Source organism: Podarcis raffonei, chromosome 14, assembly GCF_027172205.1.
Source record: "Podarcis raffonei isolate rPodRaf1 chromosome 14, rPodRaf1.pri, whole genome shotgun sequence".
In the NCBI taxonomy this organism is placed as follows: Eukaryota; Metazoa; Chordata; class Lepidosauria; order Squamata; family Lacertidae; genus Podarcis; species Podarcis raffonei.
Genome location: NC_070615.1, coordinates 23,943,855 through 23,962,770, shown reverse-complemented (window position 1 = coordinate 23,962,770; position 18,916 = coordinate 23,943,855). Strand labels below are relative to the sequence as shown.

The 18,916-nt window shown below is 46.7% G+C and overlaps 1 protein-coding gene across 4 annotated transcripts in view; it reads left to right on the top strand.

The window, feature by feature from the left end:
* CHD2 (chromodomain helicase DNA binding protein 2) overlaps positions 1-18,916 on the top strand; it is a 65,289-nt gene that overhangs the window by 34,581 nt on the left and 11,792 nt on the right. For all 4 annotated transcript variants that reach the window (XM_053365713.1, XM_053365711.1, XM_053365710.1 and 1 more), the window contains 16 exons: positions 991-1,207; positions 2,237-2,326; positions 3,534-3,724; positions 4,570-4,758; positions 5,838-6,000; positions 7,091-7,243; positions 8,390-8,461; positions 9,223-9,372; positions 10,571-10,719; positions 10,866-10,962; positions 14,423-14,515; positions 15,042-15,215; positions 16,774-16,949; positions 17,347-17,388; positions 18,424-18,563; positions 18,701-18,839. In XM_053365713.1, the coding sequence (XP_053221688.1) occupies positions 991-1,207; positions 2,237-2,326; positions 3,534-3,724; positions 4,570-4,758; positions 5,838-6,000; positions 7,091-7,243; positions 8,390-8,461; positions 9,223-9,372; positions 10,571-10,719; positions 10,866-10,962; positions 14,423-14,515; positions 15,042-15,215; positions 16,774-16,949; positions 17,347-17,388; positions 18,424-18,563; positions 18,701-18,839 (2,235 nt within the window). The remainder of the gene's footprint in view (positions 1-990; positions 1,208-2,236; positions 2,327-3,533; positions 3,725-4,569; positions 4,759-5,837; positions 6,001-7,090; positions 7,244-8,389; positions 8,462-9,222; positions 9,373-10,570; positions 10,720-10,865; positions 10,963-14,422; positions 14,516-15,041; positions 15,216-16,773; positions 16,950-17,346; positions 17,389-18,423; positions 18,564-18,700; positions 18,840-18,916) is intronic.

Sequence of the window (18,916 nt, the reverse complement as noted above, 5' to 3'; positions counted from 1 at the left end):
AGCTATGAAGGAGTGTGGCCCTCCAGCTGAAAAAGATCCCCCATCCCTGATGTAGACAAATGCTGAGCTAGATAGTCAGCTTCCTTTGCGATTACCCTTCTGAAGCATGTACATTTCTGAAAAATCTACTGCTTCTGTATATTCAGTGACTGGGGCCCATTTAATTTTTTTTAATAGTTGCCCACTGAGCAGAGTTGGGTTTTTTTGGATATATTTGTTGGAGGTGGATGGGAAGTGTCTGCCGTTTCCTGAGCTCTTTGCAGGATGGTTTGGATAAAAAAGCAATTAATAAACAAACTAGAATTACCTGCCAAATGTGCAAATCTGTTTTCTTAAAAAAGAAAAGAAAAGGAGACTTTGACCTTTGCTGAGAACATTATATAGTTGTTAAAAGGTTTTTTTTTAAAGTAAGCATGAGACATGCTCTTAAAGGGAGATGCCCTCTTCCCCCAAATCTGTAATACTAATATACTGTTTCATCTGATGAGAAACGCAGGCTATTCCCAAAAGAATGTTCTTAAGGTACTTTGCATTTTTGCAATGCAATCTTTAATATAACTTTGTGGAGGTCTTGGAAGCCTCACCATGACCCTGCTAAAATCTCTTCCCTCCCACTTTCCCTTTCCTGGAAAGCAAGAAATGGCTCCTCTGGCTATTGGCTTCGTCAATAGGAATCAGTTGGTGGATTTATTTCGGATTCTTTTACGCTGCTACTCATGTGTGCAAGATTCTTGTGGTATCCACACGATGTTGTCCTCATCAAAATGTTTCTGCAGAGTTGGGTTAAAACAAAAAACCCTTTCTGTATTTTCCACGAAAATGGTAAATCCGAATTAAAAGAGGAAAATAAGTAGGACAATGTTTTGATTAGGATGGCATGCATGAAGAAGCAGTATAAACCTTCTGGCTTATACCAGAAAGGTGTTGGAAATGTGAGCTGACCAGTGAATCATTGATCGTTTCTTCCTCTCTTCTCCTGTGTCCTTTCAGGAGCAACAGCGTCATCCTGGCAGATGAGATGGGCTTAGGGAAGACCATCCAGACCATCTCTTTCCTCTCCTACCTCTTCCATCAGCACCAGCTGTACGGCCCCTTCGTGATCGTGGTGCCCTTGTCAACACTGACCTCGTGGCAGAGGGAGTTTGAGATCTGGGCCCCGGAGATCAATGTGGTCGTCTATATCGGAGATCAGATGAGCAGGAACGCTGTAAGCTACAGCCCAAGAAGCTGGGTTAACACAGAACGTGCAAATGGGAGCATATCTCGGGGTGGGTTTTGCAAACACAGGGTCAAAAAAACTCAGCATTCCTGAAGGACTGGGCTGGCAGTGCATTGAACAGATAATTACTTTTGTAAAAACTACAAACTGTTTCACGTCAATGTGTTTGGCTTTTCTAAAGAAGTAGTAATGCAAAGTGAATGTTGAATTGTCCTCCCCAGGCGAAGCCTATATTGACTGTGCAATCATTATTTCTCTTTTCTCCTTATTTGTATTCTTCTTATTTGTAAGAAAGTGCTGAAGCCCCACTAGAAATCTTGGCATACATTCAAATGTGGGGAATATTGCATTAGTTTTCCTCACTACCATATTGGCCTGAATATAAGCCACACCCGCAAATAAGCTGCGCCTTTAAAATTCAAAGAAAAGAAAAAAAAGACAACAACCTGAATATAAGCCGCTCCCATAAAATTGGGTTACAGACTGAAAATTGCTGTGGTTGGTAGAATTGTAACTCCGAGCCAATTTTAAGCCTTTGATCTTGCAAGCCCGCAAAAGTTATCGTACAATCTCTAAAATCGCAAATCGCTATTCAATTGCTACAATTCCGCAGGCACTCACACCCGTAAATGGCAAATGAAGAAGAAAACCCTACGGGTTAATTTCACAACAGTCTCAAGCTCACAAACCGGCAATAAAGCATTTTTTTTGTTCCGTTTTACCTGTATGTCTGTTTCAGCAGTGATATCATAAAAGCCCATTTTTGTAAGGTCACAAATTTAAGCTGCACTTTAACTTCACGGTTGGAATTTGGAAGAAAAAAAGCGCGGCTTATATTCGGGCCAATTCGGTATCATGCTAGTGCTGCTTTCCTTTCACACTGATGGAGCAGCTGCTTTGCGTGCCGAAGGTCCCATGTCCAATCCTTGGCCTCTCTGGGCAGAGCTAGGAAAGACCCCCATCTAAGAACGTGCCTTGCAGATGAAGCTCATGCCTGAACTTTTGCCTCCTCCTCAGATCCGTGAGTATGAGTGGATCCACGCGCAGACCAAGCGGTTGAAGTTCAACGTGCTCATCACAACATATGAGATTCTCCTGAAGGACAAGGTGATTGCGTAGGCGAGGGCAGGACTGTTGTCTTTCTCCTTGGAAACGGGCACTCCTTCGTATACCACTGGTGACAAGAACCTCCTCCTTGTTTTCATTGGCTCTCCTCTTGCAAAACGTCTGTGTTCGATGGTACATCTTCAGCTTAAAAACAGGGCATGTTAAATGAATTGCGGAGCAAGGATTTTAACCTGGGTCTTCTGGGCCACAAGGGACTCATGACTTGTTAACGCAGCTTCCTTCTCTCCATGCAGCTCCTTCCTGGGTTGCAATACTTGGGGGGCCGAGTAGCCTCTGTAAAAAGCGGCTTGCTTGCTTTGTGTCCTTCAAGGCACCATAGATCTCCTCCTTGCTCCCAGAGACACAGCACTTAAGTTTTGCCCTGCTCTGAAGTTGCCATTCAGACATGGAGGATAAGGCAGCTAGCCATGATGGCTCTGCTCTGCTGCTACCGTCAGAGGCAGTACAGTTCTGAATATGCTGGAAGGGGAGAGAGTGCTCATGTGCTTGAGGGTATCCAGCTTCCCTGAAATGGGAAGGGGGCCAGGTCTCAGCGGCAGAGCAGATGAGTTGGGTGCAGAAAATCCCCAGCTCAATTCCTGGTATTTCCAGTTAAAAATACAAGCTGGTTTCAGAGGATGGGAAAGTTCTCCTTCTGCCCAAGACCACGAGGAGCTGCTACCAGTCAGAGTAGACAATTCAGAGCAGGATAGAACTGCTGTTGGTATGTGGGCAGAGTGTGTAGCCTAGAACTTCCCCCAGAATCCTCTGCAACACACTGTGGCCCCACCTGCATTATAAAGCAGTATCCTATCCCTTTAAACAGTCAGGACTTCCCCCTAAAGCACCCTGGGAACTGTAGTCTGTTAAGGGTGCTGAGAGTTGTTAGGAAACCCCTGGTCCCCTCACAGAGCTACAGTTCTCAAGAGTTCCCTGGGAAGAGTGACGGATGGTTAAACCGTTCTGGGAATTGTAGCTCTGTGAGGATAGTAGGGGCTGCCTAACAATTCTCAGCACAAACTACAGCTCCCATGATTCTTTGGGAGAAGCCGTGGCTGTTTAAAGTGGTATCATAGTGCTTTAAATGGAGACGGGGCCTGCGATTTTCTGGGGGGCCAGTGTGCAGAGTTCCTTTGGCAGATGTGGAAAAGAGCTTGCCGGAAGAGCTAGTAGGTTTGAAAAAGACCTTGTTGATGTGTTGCTCTAGACCGTTCTGGGGAGCATTAACTGGGCCTTCTTGGGTGTGGACGAAGCGCATCGCTTGAAGAACGACGACTCCTTGCTGTACAAGACGTTGATCGACTTCAAGTCGAACCACCGGCTGCTCATCACTGGGACACCCCTTCAGAATTCTCTCAAAGAACTCTGGTCCCTGCTGCATTTTATCATGCCGGAGAAGTAAGCCTCCTTACTATACATCAGAAGTTACACCTGCCTCCAGGGCAAATGGAGCACAAAGGGCGCAGAGCGGTGGGAGCATGAGAGTTTGGAAGAAGCTGTGGGGGTATGTGTGTGTTATGAGATACTGCAGAGGGAGCCACCAAAAGTGCAGGGATGGGTTTTCTGAGCAGTCTCTTAAGCCTTCCTTCCTTTGTTCCTTTTTTGGAAAGGGCTCCTAGACCCTAAGGTCAAAAGTGAACTTGCATGCTTCTAATCCTTAATGCAGCAAGAGTTGGCTTGAAAGGACATTGCCAGTGGCAGCTTTTAACATGGCTGGGCAGAGAGCTCCGTACCGGGCAGGGGGCTCTGTATAGAGTTCCTTGCCCCCTGCCCCCCGTGATTAGCAGCAGAATAAGATAAAAAAAAAGAGAGATGCAAATGTACTCAACAGAGCTCCAGTTCTTCCAAGCACAGAAAATGGCATAGGGGTTTGTGGCTGAGTGTGCGTGCATGCATGGACATGGGTGTGTGTGTGCGAGCATGTGCCCAGGTGAGTGTGGATCCAAGTGTGTGTGCCTGTGAGTACGAGCGTGCATATATGTGAGTGTGCAGACTCGGGGAGGATGCCCAGCACCTGCCCCCTTCATCTTCACCCTGCAGCCTCTTTCCTTCCTTGCCAACACAAAGTGAGAATCTGCTGCAGATGGTTTTGAAAGCAATTCTGTTCTGAACCTGCAAACTAGTGCAGAATTTAGGTAGCCTTTGATATTTTTTGAGGGTGAGTGGGTCAGAAAGAGGAGGAAGAGGTAGTCCTGGCAGCTCATCTTCACCGTCCCTTTTTTGTGCCCTGTTCTCACTGTCAGGTTTGAGTTGTGGGAAGATTTTGAAGACGACCATGGGAAAGGGCGCGAGAACGGCTACCAGAGCCTCCACAAAGTCTTGGAGCCATTCCTCCTGCGCAGAGTGAAGAAGGACGTGGAGAAGTCCCTCCCTGCCAAAGTGGAACAGATCCTGCGGGTGGAGATGTCTGCCTTGCAGAAACAGTATTACAAGTAGGTGCCTGGTGTCACGGCCAGGACTTCCCAGAGGCTGTGCTGCAAGAAAGATTCTCAGTACGCCTCAATGCACCATGGGGAATAAGGTTATTAGATAAAGGCCCCTGTGAACCCCAATATCACCCCACAACCCGAAGAGGTTGCCTGATGTATCTCTGTGTGATTTATCCTTTCTCCATCTCTGCATGTGATTTGGAGCATTTGTTTCCCTCCTGATGCAAAGATAGAGTAGCATTAGCTACCCACAGGAGGTTCTCTGTTGCATCTCTGCATGAGTAACTGCCAGAGTCCTATCCGGGCCAGTGACTAGTGTAAGAGCACAGGAGCCAGGTTCCTTCAATAGTAGTAGTTTTTGTTCCTGGCATCCTCTTTGCCAGCCTGTTTGGGCCTCAAGTTCCATCAGCTTCAGCCACCTGTGGTCCAAACTGTCTGAAGGGCAGCCGGTTGACAGAAGCACAAAAACCTTTCAGCTTTACAAGTGGCCTCCGTTTTCTAGAAGACACGGGGTTTGCGTAACACCAGGCTGTTTAAATTGCAAGTGGCAAAAGCTGCATTGTGGATGTCCTTAAATTCCAGGACCATTAGGAAGCAGGGAATGCCTTTCATAGTTATAAGTGAAATCTGCAGTGAAATGTTGCAATATGGAGTGTGCCCAGTCAGCCACACCCTCTTCCAGGATACTCCATTCCATTCTCCCCTGCCTCCTTTTTATCCTCCCAACAGCCCATCAAATTTCTGTGCTCCTGGCACTTTGTCTGTTTTCATAGTTCTCATTTGGAGGGCCCTCCCCCCACCTCAAATGCCTTGAGGGTTTTCCTCCTAAATATTATCTTTTGTACTTTTGCAAACCTCCTGGTGATACCTTTGCTTTGAGCATGATTGCTACAATTGTGGCTGGATTCAGGACCCATGCTCACATATGAATTCCTTACTTCCCTTGTGCTCAGTCTCTGTAAACTCGCAGCACGCCTACTTGGTTAGGATCGTCTCCACAACTCCCCTTGCTAGCCAGCCTTGGAAGTAACACAGTTGGGAGTTCATGTCTCCTGATGCCCTGTTCCCGGCTTGCTCTGCAGGTGGATTTTAACACGCAACTACAAAGCGCTCTCTAAAGGCACTCGTGGGAGCACGTCCGGCTTCCTGAACATCGTGATGGAGCTGAAGAAGTGTTGCAACCATTGCTATCTGATCAAGGCCCCCGAGGAGAACGAGAGGGAGAACAGGCAGGAGCTGCTGCTGGTGGGTAATGTGGAGGGAGGGAGGGGGACAGCAAGGAGGGAGCACATTGGCCCATGTGCTGGTTACATAAGCCTGTGGTGCGGCTGCATTCAGAATGCTGCTGCGCAGCTGCTTCACTTCAGCAAGGTCTTGCAGAGTTGGGGAAGGGTCAGAAAAGGACAAACCAAACAGTCAAGGCCATGGAGCAACTTTCCACTATGAGGAAAGGTTGCCGCATTTGGGACTTTTTTCTTTTAGCTTAAAGACAAGTAAGAGGCAACATGATAGGCGTTTATACAATATGCAGCATATAGTTAAACTGTGGAACTCCCTCCCACAGGATGGTCACCAACTTGGATGGCTTTAAAAGAGGACTGGGCAAATCCATGGAGGTACTAGCCATAACAGCTATGCTCGACAGTCATGCTTCTTACCACAAGGGAGGAGAGTGCTCTTGCGCTTGAATCCTTGTTGACTGTTTCCCACAGGCAATCTGAGAACAGGGTGCTGGACTAAATGTCCCATTGGCCTGATCCAGTAGGCCCTTCTTATGTTCCCCGTTGGACGCTGCTTCTGGACATCTGCTGTGTTAAATGTGTACAGATGTGTAACATTTGTATGGCAGTTTTAAATGTTTGAAATCCTTCACATGCATTGTCTAGCTGTAATCCACAGGAGAGCTCCGTAAGGCTCTGTTAGGCTACATTTCAGTAGCCCCACACGACCCAAAAGTTTCCTCACACCTAATTTCTTCATCCAGGCAAGCAGAATCACAATGCAAGAATGCTTTCCAGTCATGCAGAAGTACTTGAGCAGGATATGTGAGGTCTGTGGCCTGGGGCAAGTCCTAAGGGCCGGATAGATTTTCTTAGAGGGTCATACTTGGCTCTTGACTCTTAAGTTCTCCACCCCTGCTGTAAGTTAAGCCAGCAGCATTGTCATCCATATTACAGATGGAGACACTAAGGCTAAGACAGATCGGCTTGCCTGAATCCCCCCTTGTCAGTTCATGGCTGACAAGGCGAGATTCAAATGAGGGATCTTCCTGATTTGTAGGGCTCAGTCCAGGTTTGGAAGCGCCATTTGCAAATGACCACCATGTCCCCTTCAGTCTTTAATCAGGAGCAGCGGGAAGCTCATCCTCCTGGACAAACTGCTGAGCAGGCTGCGCGAGAGGGGCAACCGAGTCCTCATCTTCTCCCAGATGGTGAGAATGCTGGACATCTTGGCAGAGTATCTGGCCATCAAGCACTACCCTTTCCAGGTGAGGCTGCCATGGGTGAAACAGGCACAAGCTGCTGGCTTGGTTGGTCCAAAGGGGACGGTCTCAGATAAGCTTCAGATGTTGAAACTAAAAGTGCATGGGAAGAAAAGGAAGGGATGGTGCATTTTGTATTTTTATTATTGAATTTATACCCCACCCTTCCCCCCCAAAGAACCCATGTACTCCTTATGCATCATACCTAGGTCTGCAGAGGACTTTCCTCTGATGTTAAGATAGTGTGGGCATACAGAGACAGTGTAGTTCGGTTTCCTGAGAATCTCGGCTTTTATTTTAAAGCGAGCTAGTTTCTAGTCCTTATAGTGTTCAGGGGGCACATCTCAGCCCAGCAAAAGTACTTTTTAACTGGAGAGATTTGCTGGTTTGGCATGGGACTTCATCCAGTGAAGCTGAATGATGAAATATTCAGGGTGGATAAAAGAAAGTCATTCTTCATGCAGCGCATCATTGAACTATGGAACTCACTCCCACTGGAGGCAGTGATCAGGTGGCTTTAAAAGAGGATTGGACAAATGCATGGAGGAGAAGGCTATCAATGACTACTAATTGCAAGAGCTGTTCTCTGCTTCCATGGTGAGAGGCAGTAATGCTTCTGAATACCAGAAGCCACAGGGCGGAGAGTTCTCTTGGCCTTGGGTCCTGCTTCCCACAGCCATCTGGTTGGCCTCTGTAAGAACAGGATGCTGGACTAGATGGGCCATTGGCCTGATCCAGAAGGGCTCTTCTTACATCCTTATGGGACCCTCTGCACTGAAATCTGCCACTGAGCTTTCCCCTTTCCACGTGGCCTCTTGTGTCTTATGCCTCCTCATGTATTTTTTTTTAAATAAGCGCTTCCACAAGCAGTTCCTGGCTGAGGGCTTGTAATGGGAGCTGCAGAGTCACCTGGTGCCTGTTGAGGCTTCCCGGGCACCGTCCCCTGTGGCAACAAGGTTATTTTTAATCACTGTTATTTTTAAAGTGTTGCCTTGCTCCAAGCTGGTAGAAGCTGGACAGGGATTTGAGTTTCTGAACCATCCACTGCAGCAGTACCCAGGGTATTGTTTATTTTTGTGTGAGTGTGTGTAAGTGTGTAAAAGCAGTGATTCCACCAGTGTCCTTTGATTCAATCACTGTTGTTCTTTGCAGCGCCTGGACGGCTCAATCAAAGGCGAGATCCGAAAGCAGGCGCTGGATCACTTCAATGCTGACGGCTCAGAGGTAATGATCATTGTGACCTGCCCATTCAGAGGGAGGGCAGCAGCTGGCGAGGTCTTCTGAGGGGAGGCAGCGAGTACCACAAGAAAGGGCATGTCGTGTTTATCATCTTTATCAGCCATTCGTCGCTGATAAAAATGGTGGATTACACCGAAATGGTGAAAATGACCGGGAATATCAGAAACCAGGAAGATAGAAACTTTAAGGAATGGGGACAATTTATAAGCTATCAAAGAGAACACTGTAAACAACTAAAAACTTTGGCAGGATTATAGTAACACTTGTAATGTATGAAAAACTGAGGTAAAAGTGGATTTTTAAGATAAATGGAGAAACTATAAGATGCAATAAAAAAAGTTTGACAATGGAAACCATGGAGGCGTGGAGGGAAGTCTAAGGATTCAGGGAATCCTATATGTGTATGATTAATGTTTAAATTCAAATGTATATTGTAAAACTGAATAAAAAAAATTAAAAGGAAGAAAAAAAAAAGGGGATATTGTTGCAAACATTTTGCAAAGAGTTTTTTGGGAGATTGAAACTTTTCCTTTCTATCCAAGCTTTGTCCTTGGCTAGCCCGCCAGATCTCTTTTTCAGCCTCTTATCAGAAACATCCCTGTGCAGAAATCTGCCCTCTAGTTCCCCAAAGGTTTTCAATCCAAAGGAATATGTGTGTAGTTATTGCATTGCAAATCACTTCTTTGGAATGCCTCAGGGAAGCAATTCATGTGCTTAGCACTGAGGCCTTTTCTTCTACTTTTCAGGACTTCTGTTTCCTCCTGTCCACGCGAGCTGGTGGCCTGGGGATTAACTTGGCCTCTGCCGACACGGTGGTCATTTTCGACTCGGACTGGAACCCTCAGAATGACTTGCAGGCTCAGGCCCGGGCTCACCGGATAGGGCAGAAGAAGCAGGTCAGAGAAAGAGCCGAAGCTCTCATGTTGCAGCCATGGATTGGTGGCTGCAGTCCCTAAGATTCTGGAACACCCACAAAGTTCCTGCAGGCCGTTTTCCTGGGTTGTTTTTCTTCGGACATGACAGTTACCTCTTAGTTCTGTGCCAGTTGCTTTCTTCATTCCGTAGGTGGAGTGGGAGACGGAAAGATAGGATTTGAGGTAACACCAGGAGAAAGGGATATTTTCTGCCCTGTTTCAGTCATGGCATCCTATTTGCTATTTTTCTTAGAGGCTTAATAAGATGTTGTTAATCGTTGTTATTATTTAATTTCTATCCCGTCCTTTCTCCCAATGGTGCCCAGGGCGGCAAACATCTAAAAGATTAAAAGAGGATCGGACAGATTCATGGAGAAGTTTTTTATTGGTATTTTAAAAACAATATGAAGACCAATTAAAAAAAAAACCAGTTGAAAATCATCTAATAACAGTCGTGGCTCTCCCCAAAGAATTAGTTTGTTGGGAGACCCCCCTATTTCTCTCCCAGAGCTATATTCCCAGAGTTTTCTGCGAAGAGGGCTTGATGGTTAAACCTCCCTGGAATTGTAGCTCTGTAAACGGAATAGGGCAGGCATGGCCAAGCTTGGCCCTCCAGCTGTTTTGGAACTACAATTCCCATCATCCCTGACCACTGGTCCTGTTAGGTAGGGATGATGGGAGTTGTAGTCCAAAACAGCTGGAGGGCCAAGTTTGGCCATGCCTGGAATAGGGGGTCTCCCAACTACTCTCAGCACCCTTACCAAGTACTTTGAGGGAAGCCATGACCATTTAAAGTGGTATCATAGTGGTTTAAATGTATGGTGCAGACGGGAGCCTTTGTAGAGAGGTAATTCCACAGTTGGTTCAGACCTCTACTTTAGAAGCAGCCACAGTCGTATAGAGCTCTAAGGCATTAAGGGGAAACAAAACCTCTAAGCTGTTTACGTGTGGCACCTCCTTCGAGCTCCTCTGGCTTGCAGGGCAGGAGTCAGGGGCAAAGTAGTAGCTCATCAAGCAGAAGGATCCCTCAGGTTCAGTCTTTGTCATCTTCAGTTAAAAAGATGTTGCGTTTACGGGAGAAAGAAAAGCTTCTGGCTTTCATGCTTTGGGGTAAGAGAGGAACCGTGATTTGACTCTCTGGAAAATGGAGCTTTTATCTGTATCCTTTCCCCTCCTGTAGGTGAATATTTATCGATTGGTTACGAAGGGGACGGTGGAAGAAGAGATTATCGAAAGAGCCAAGAAGAAGATGGTATTAGACCATCTGGTGATACAGCGCATGGACACCACTGGTCGAACTGTTCTGGACAACAACTCTGGCAGATCCAAGTAAGGAGGATGAGAGAGGATGGGGACAGGTTCTCTTGAGGACTACAGATCCAAACTAACTAGTCTCTCTTGGGTGTATATCAGCCTTCCTTGAGATGCTGCCCTCCAGTAGGTCCAACGTCCACTTCCTTCTTGTTCCCTTGCAGCACAAACCCTTTCAACAAAGAGGAGCTGACGGCCATCTTGAAGTTCGGTGCGGAAGACCTATTCAAAGAGCTGGAAGGGGAAGAGTCTGAGCCACAGGTGAGCCCAGCCAGAAGGGTTTTTGGTTGGCACACTTTGTTAGAGATGGTTCCCCCTCTGAAGGTTGTATTCAAAGCTACAGTGGTACCTTGGTTTTCAAACGTCTTCAGCGACGAACATTTCGGTTTTCGAACACCGTAAACCCAGAAGTAAATGCTTTAATTTTCAGACGCGCCTCAGAAGTTGAACTGGAAATGCTGCTTCCGTATTGAGTTTTCCGTTTTGAGGCTTCCATACTGAGTTTCGGTTTTGGAACTCGAATGGTCTTCTGGAACGCATTACGTTCAAAAACTGAGGTGCCACTGCAGTCCTACCCAGACCAGGCCCACAAATCAAATCAAATCTTTATTGTTACAGTCAATGACCAGTATTTAGTAGACCCATGAAAGTTATTAGAGCTAAGATAGTTGCGTTAATTAATTTCAGTGGGTTTACTCTGAGCAGGACCATCCCAATGAAAAGGAAATGCAAGAAAGCAAAGTGGCTGTCCCAACGAGGCCTTACAAATAGCGGGGGAGAGAAGGCAAGCAAAATGCGAGGGAGATAGTGAAAGATACAGGAAATTGAATGCAGATTTCCAAAAAATAGCAAGGAGATACAAGAAGGCCTTCTTAAACGAGCAATGCAAAGAAATAGAGGAAAACAACAGAATGGGAAGAACTAGAGATCTGTTCAAGAAAATTGGAGATATGAAAGGAACATTTCGTACAAAGATTACCATGATAAAGGACAAAAGTGGTAAGGACCTAACAGAAGCAGAAGACATCAAGACGAGGTGGCAAGAGTACACAGAGGAATTATACCAGAAAGATATGGATGTCTCGTACACCCCAGGTAGTGTGGTTGCTGACCTTGAGCCAGACATCCTGGAGAGTGAAGTCAAATGAGCCTTAGAAAGCACTGCAAATAACAAGGCCAGTGGAAGTGATGGTATTCCAGCTGAACTATTTAAAATTTTAAAAGATGATGCTGTTAAGGTGCTACACTCAATATGCTAGCAAGTTTGGAAAACTCAGCAGTGGCCAGAGGATTGGAGAAGATCAGTCTACATCCCAATCCCAAAGAAGGGCAGTGCCAAAGAATGCTCCAACTACCGCACATTTGCGCTCATTTCACATGCTAGCAAGGTTATGCTTAAAATTCTACAAGGAAGGCTCAAGCAGTATGTGGACCGAGAACTCCCAGAAGTGCAAGCTGGATTTCGAAGAGGCAGAGGAACCAGAGACCAAATTGCAAACATGCGCTGGATTATGGAGAAAGCTAGAGAGTTCCAGAAAGACATCTACTTCTGCTTCATTGACTACGCAAAAGCCTTTGACTGTGTCGACCACAGCAAACTATGGCAAGTTCTTAAAGAAATGGGAGTGCCTGATCACCTCATCTGTCTCCTGAGAAATCTCTATGTGGGACAAGAAGCTACAGTTAGAACTGGATATGGAACAATTGATTGGTTCAAAATTGGGAAAGGAGTACGACAAGGCTGTATATCATCTCCCTGCTTATTCAACTTATATGCAAAATTCATCATGTGAAAGGCTGGGCTCGATGAATCCCTAGCCGGAATTAAGATCGCCGGAAGAAATATCAACAACCTCAGATATGCAGATGATACAACCTTGATGGCAGAAAGTGAGGAGGAATTAAAGAACCTTTTATTGAGGGTGAAAGAGGAGAGTGCAAAATATGGTCTGAAACTCAACATCAAAAAAACGAAGATCATGGCCACTGGTCCCATCACCTCCTGGCAAATAGAAGGGGAAGAGATGGAGGCTGTGAGAGATATTATTTTCTTGGGCTCCATGATCACTGCAGATGGTGACAGCAGCCACAAAATTAAAAGATGCCTGCTTCTTGGGAGAAAAGCAATGACAAACCTAGACAGCATCTTAAAAAGTAGAGACATCACCTTGCCAACAAAGGTCCGTATAGTTAAAGCTATGGTTTTCCCAGTAGTGATATATGGAAGTGAAAGCTGGACCATAATGAAGGCTGATCACTGAAGAATTGATGATTTTGAATTCTGGTGCTGGAGGTGACTCTTGAGAGTCCCATGGACTGCAAGAAGATCAAACCTATCCATGCTTAAGGAAATCAGCCCTGAGTGCTCACTGGAAGGACAGATCGTGAAGCTGAGGCTCCAGTACTTTGGCCACCTCATGAGAAGAGAAGACTCCCTGGAAAAGACCCTGATGTTGGGAAAGATGGAGGGCACAAGGAGAAGGGGACAACGGAGGACGAGATGGTTGGATAGTGTTCTCAAAGCTACCAGCATGTGTTTGACTAAACTGCGGGAGGCAGTGGAAGACAGAAGTGCCTGGCGTGCTCTGGTCCATAGGGTCACGAAGAGTCGGACACGACTAAACGACTAAACAACAACAACAACAACACTCTGAGCAGGATTAATTTTTGATACAAGCTTGTATGTTTCTATGATATCAACAGAGGTGAACAACCCCATACCAGTTCCCAAGCTGGTGTCCCACAAGGAATAAATTGATTGCATTCTTTATTCTTTCATTTATAGGATTCCTTACCTACCCCTTTCACCGCAAGGTCCCAGGACAGGTTACGACGATATTATAATACAGTTATAAAATCAAATAAATCAGTTTATGATCATAAAACTAGCAAGACCATTCTAAATGGAACGGGGGACTTTAAATTCAACAAAAGGAAGTGGATCCCCCAAAACAAAATACCTTAATTTCCAAGAGGCAGGGCAAAAGAGGCGTGTCTTCAGCACTGGGTGGAAGCTGTGGAACGATGATGTCAGGCATTGTGGGGAGGGAGTTCTAGAACTGAAGGGCCATCACAGAGAAATCCCTCTCCTGGCCTCCAGCTGCCAACACTTCTGAAGGTGACGGAGCGACACTTAGGTACTCCTCTGCCGGTAGCCTGGGAGGGCCTGTAGGCAGGGATGGAGACAACTTTTCAGATATTTGGGGCCTTAGTAGTAGTTGCTGTGTGAGCAATGCAGAAAATTATTTGTTGTGAATCTTAATGCGGTGTTGAAAGGGGGACATTCCTCTACAGTCGTAACTTGGTTGCCGAACGCCGTGGGATTCGTACGTTTCGGCTCCTGAATGATCGAAAACCGGAAGTGAGTGTTCTGGTTTTCGAACAGTTTTCAGAAACCGAATGTCCGGTGTAGCTTCCAATTGGCTGCAGCCAACCGGAAGCCGTGCCTTGGTTTTCGAACAGTTCCGGGAGTCGAACGGACTCCCGGAACACATTCTGTTCGAGAACCAAGGTACGACTGTACTTTTGAAAGAAGCAAAAAACCCGGGTGTCTTTGCTTTTAGAAAGTTTGGGAAATGCTGGACAACGCTATCCCGTCTCCTTCCATTTCTCTAAAGCACTGAGCACACTTCTCCCACATCCCACCCCACTGAGTTCATTCTTACTCACTATTCGGTTATTGCAGATTCTGATTCCCTCCTGTCTTCCCCACCCCTTCCAGGAAATGGACATCGAGGAAATTTTGCGCTTGGCCGAAACCCGAGAGAACGAAGCATCCACGAGCGCCACAGACGAACTTCTGTCTCAGTTCAAGGTATGGACCTGTGTGGGTGGAGCATAAAGCAACGTTAGCATGCTTTCAGTTATTTTTTATTGAATTTATATCGCAGCCTTCCTCCCCAAGGAACCCAGGGGCAGAGGATAAGACAATTTAAAAATGAAATGAAAGCATTCTCAAATAGGAGCCCAGGGGTGGAATATGACCAACCCTGTGAAGATGTGATGGTTTCAGATCTTACAAGAAGTACCAGCACAGACGGCAGATAATTTTGCCGGTGGCTGTAGAGCAATTGTGTCCAAACTTTGTCCCCACCTCACTCCGGAAAAATTCCTGCAGACACTCATGATTGTGACCCGGGTTCAAATTCCTTCACGGTCCCGGTGGCCTTGGAGAAGTCATGCACTCACAGCCTCAGTTTCCCTTCGTCTTAGCGGGTTCCTTCTCACACGGTGTCATTGTGAGGAGAGTCACACACACATAGAGGCCATGGGATCGGTTCGAAATATTTTTTAACCTGGTGATGAGGAATGAAACCTGGTGGGTGTTTTATCCTTTGCAGGTGGCCAACTTTGCAACGATGGAGGAGGAGGAAGCCGAGCTGGAGGAGAGGTCCCAGAAGGACTGGGACGATATCATCCCGGAGGAGCAGAGGAAGAAGGTGGAGGAGGAGGAGCGGCAGAAGGAACTAGAGGAGATCTACATGCTTCCCAGAATCCGCAGCTCGGCTAAAAAGGTATGGCCAGAGCAGGGTGTGTCCTCAATTTGAACCCAGACCAACCACTGCCATGTCCCAACAGCTCTTGTCAGCTAAGAATGTAAGAAGAGCCCAACTCATTCAGGCCAGAAGTCCATCTAGTCCCCCTGCGGCCACTTGGTTGCCTTTGGGAAGCCCGCATGCAGGAGCTGAGTGCAGCAACGCTCTTCTTTTCTACATTTAAGGCATTCACACAGAGCCTGCTGCTTCAGTGAGGGACATACGGCATTTATTATTTCCTTTGTGCCCTCTTCACAATGTGGGGCGCTTGATAGGGAGATGTAACCAAAGGCAGGTGCTTGCCCCCAAAGGGTTTACATTATAGCGTATTTTTCACTCCATAGGACACACCCGACCATAGGACGCACCTTGTTTTAGAGGGGGAGAACAAGAAAAAAAAAATTCCCCCTCTCTGCTCAGCGCCCCTTCAGCGAAGCGGCAGGAGAAAAGGAGCCCCTTCCATTTCTCCTCCCGCTTCACTGAAGGGGCGCTGCGCAGCTCTCCCTCTCTGCTGAAGCCAGGAGAGTCTTGCTCTCCCGGCTTCAGCAAAAGGAACCTGAAGCCTCCGGAACGCAGCGGGAACTTGCGCTGTGCTCCGAAGGCTTCAGGTTCCTTTTGCTGAAGCCAGGAGAGTCTTGCTCTCCAGGCTTCAGCGAAAGCAATGCGAAGCCAAGGAGCCTGCACTCGCTCCATAGGACGCACACACATTTCCCCTTAATTTTTGGAGGGGAAAAAGTGCATCCTATAGAGCGAAAAATATGGTAAATTTAGGAAGTTGGGGACATCGGAGGCTGAGCTTAGGAGGTGTGAGAGAGGGCAGTGCAGGATTGGAGACTGCAGAGTGGGAGACTGCAGAGTGGAGACTTGCAGATTTCAGTTTCCCCTCTTGCAAACTCTGCTTTTTGAAATGGAAAGCAGGGCCCCTCATTGGGAAGAAACATAGGAGGCTGACTTACATTGAGCCAGACCATCGAGCTCAGTATCACCTACTCTGGCTGGTAGCTGCTCTCCAAGTTCAGACTGATCTCTCGGAGCCTTGCCTTGAGATGCTGGGGATTGAACCCGGGACCTTCTGCCTGCAAAGCAGATGCTTGACCACTGAGCTGTGGTCCCGTCCCTTTAAGGATTAAGTTTCCACTCCTCATGGTTTGGAATAAAGGGCTGATTTGAATAGCAGCAAAGGAAGCTGCCTTAAACCGAGTCAGACCACTGGCTCAGTATTTTCTACACTGGTCCAAGCTCTCCAGGGTTTCAGGCAGGGGGCAGTCTCAGCCCTAGCTGGTCTCAAACCCTAACCCTTCCGCATGCAAGCAGATGCTTACCACTGAACAATGGCCCTTCCTGAATAAGTGGGTCTGCTTTTATAGGCAATAGCCAGCACATTAAAGCTCCAGCAGGACACTAGAAGCCTTTCACCCTCCTCCTCTGCCAAAATATCTGGGGCATCCTGAAGTGATGAGAGCTCAGGGGCTAAGATACCTCCTGCTGCAAGCAAGCAAGCAGCCTGGCTGATCTGTTGTCCTTTCTGCCCCCATAGGCTCAGGCCAATGACAGCGACTCGGATGTTGAGATGAAGAAAAAGCTGCAGGGGTCGTCCGGCTCGGAGAGCGAGACGGAAGACTCGGACGATGATAAAAGACCCAAACGAAGAGGGCGGCCCCGCAGTGTCCGGAAGGACATGGTGGAAGGCTTCACAGACACGGAAATCAGGAGGTCAGCACTGATGCCTGATGGGGTTTCATCTGCATTTATTCCTCCCCCTGCCCAGGAGTCTTGAGCAGGCTCCGATACGTCTTAAGCTCATTTTCATTTAAGCGAAAAAGCCCTCCCCCTTTTTTACAATCCAGAATAACTTTATATACCTGGCAGCTATTTTCCCCACACGCAGCCCAGCAAAGTTTTGTGATAATCCTTGGAATTCCAGGGAGATTGTGGTACTCTTGGGATGGTGGCCCAATCATGATTTGGGAGCTGGAGTTAGCAGGATCCCTGAGTGCCTTTTGCAATAGTTAGGTGACCAGCTCCACAGAACAAGTTTATTCAAGTAGGAATGCACTTGCTGGAACTCTTCTGACAGCTGTTGCCCTATTCTTTTGTTTGAATCCCGCAGGTTTATCAAGGCCTACAAAAAGTTTGGCGTTCCCCTGGAACGGTAAGTGCTGATCTATTTAGTTGGGGGTGCCAGGGATTACACTGAGGGTACTGTTACTATTTTTTATTTTACTGGATTTTTCATCATGGCTTTCCTCCCGGCGAAGCCCAGGGCAGCAAACAATACATTTTTAAAGCAAAAACATTACAAAACAGATTAAAATATTCTAAAAACAATTAAAAAACTTGTTAAAAACAATTAGAAACATTCATTTTTTATTTTCTTATACGTCACCTTTTTTTACGATATAGCATATTTTTATAAAAAAATTATAAACAGCAGCAATTGCAATTTAAAAACAGTCTTCCATCCAATGATCTTGAGGTTGCCACAACATTTGTGGGCCACCAATTTTTGGATAGACTGGATAGTTTTCAAATTCTGCCTGAAAGTTGATAATGATTGAGGCAGACATACCACACTAAGGAGGGTAATTCCCAGAGTTCCCTGGGAAGAAGGATTGATTCTTTAAACCACTCTGGGAATTATCACACTGTGATGAGAATGGGGGTCTCCTCACAACCCTCCGCACCCTTAACAAACTACAGCCCCCAGGATTCTTTGGGGGAAGGCTGTAGGATGTGGCATTTCATTTTATTATTTCATTTTTATTGATTTATCAATAGACATGTGGTACAGACTAACACATGATACAAACCATAACAGAATGATACACGGAGCATATTCAGTATATAAGTCAAATTAAAGAGATGCAATTTAATATAGCCAGTTTCTTAAGATGCGTCTACGTAGCCCAGGAGTGGGTCATAGGAGGAGTACATCTATGGGTCTCCCTATTTATATAATTAAAAAAAAAGTGGAGACCTGTCTGCATCAAAAATGTCTGATTTGGCTCTGCCCCAGATTACACGTCTATGTCTGACCAGATGTTCAGATAAAATCACATCCCATACATTGATAAATGATGCCTCTGGAACTTCTGATGAGTTCCAGTGTGGCACTGGGCTATGAACAGTCTGCCGCCACGAGGGAGCTGTTTCCATTCACTTCATTGTCCTCTTCTCCCTCTTCCAGGCTGGAATGCATTGCCCGAGATGCGGAGCTGGTAGACAAATCGGTGGCCGACCTCAAACGCCTCGGGGAGCTTCTTCACAACAGCTGCGTTTCGGCCATGCAGGAGTACGAAGAACACCTGAAAGAGAACCCTGCAGAAAGTAAGTGGAAAAGAGTCTTGCATCCAGGAAAAAAGGATTGGTCAAAGCACATGGATCCTCATGCTTTTCAGATAAGCAACTCACCCCTTCCCCCCCTGTCGCTTGTAGCTGAAGCATCTGTGGCCCTTTTTTTCCAGACAAAGGACCAGGGAAGAGAAGAGGCCCCACCATTAAGATTTCTGGCGTCCAGGTGAACGTGAAAGCCATCATTCAGCACGAAGAGGAGTTTGCAATGATGCACAAGACCATCCCAACGGACCCGGAGGAGAGGGCAAGGTGAGTCTGAAGGTTCCTGGGTACGCAGGGAAGAAGAGCGCAAGGAGGCGACAGTTGGCGTAGAGCAGGGGCAACAG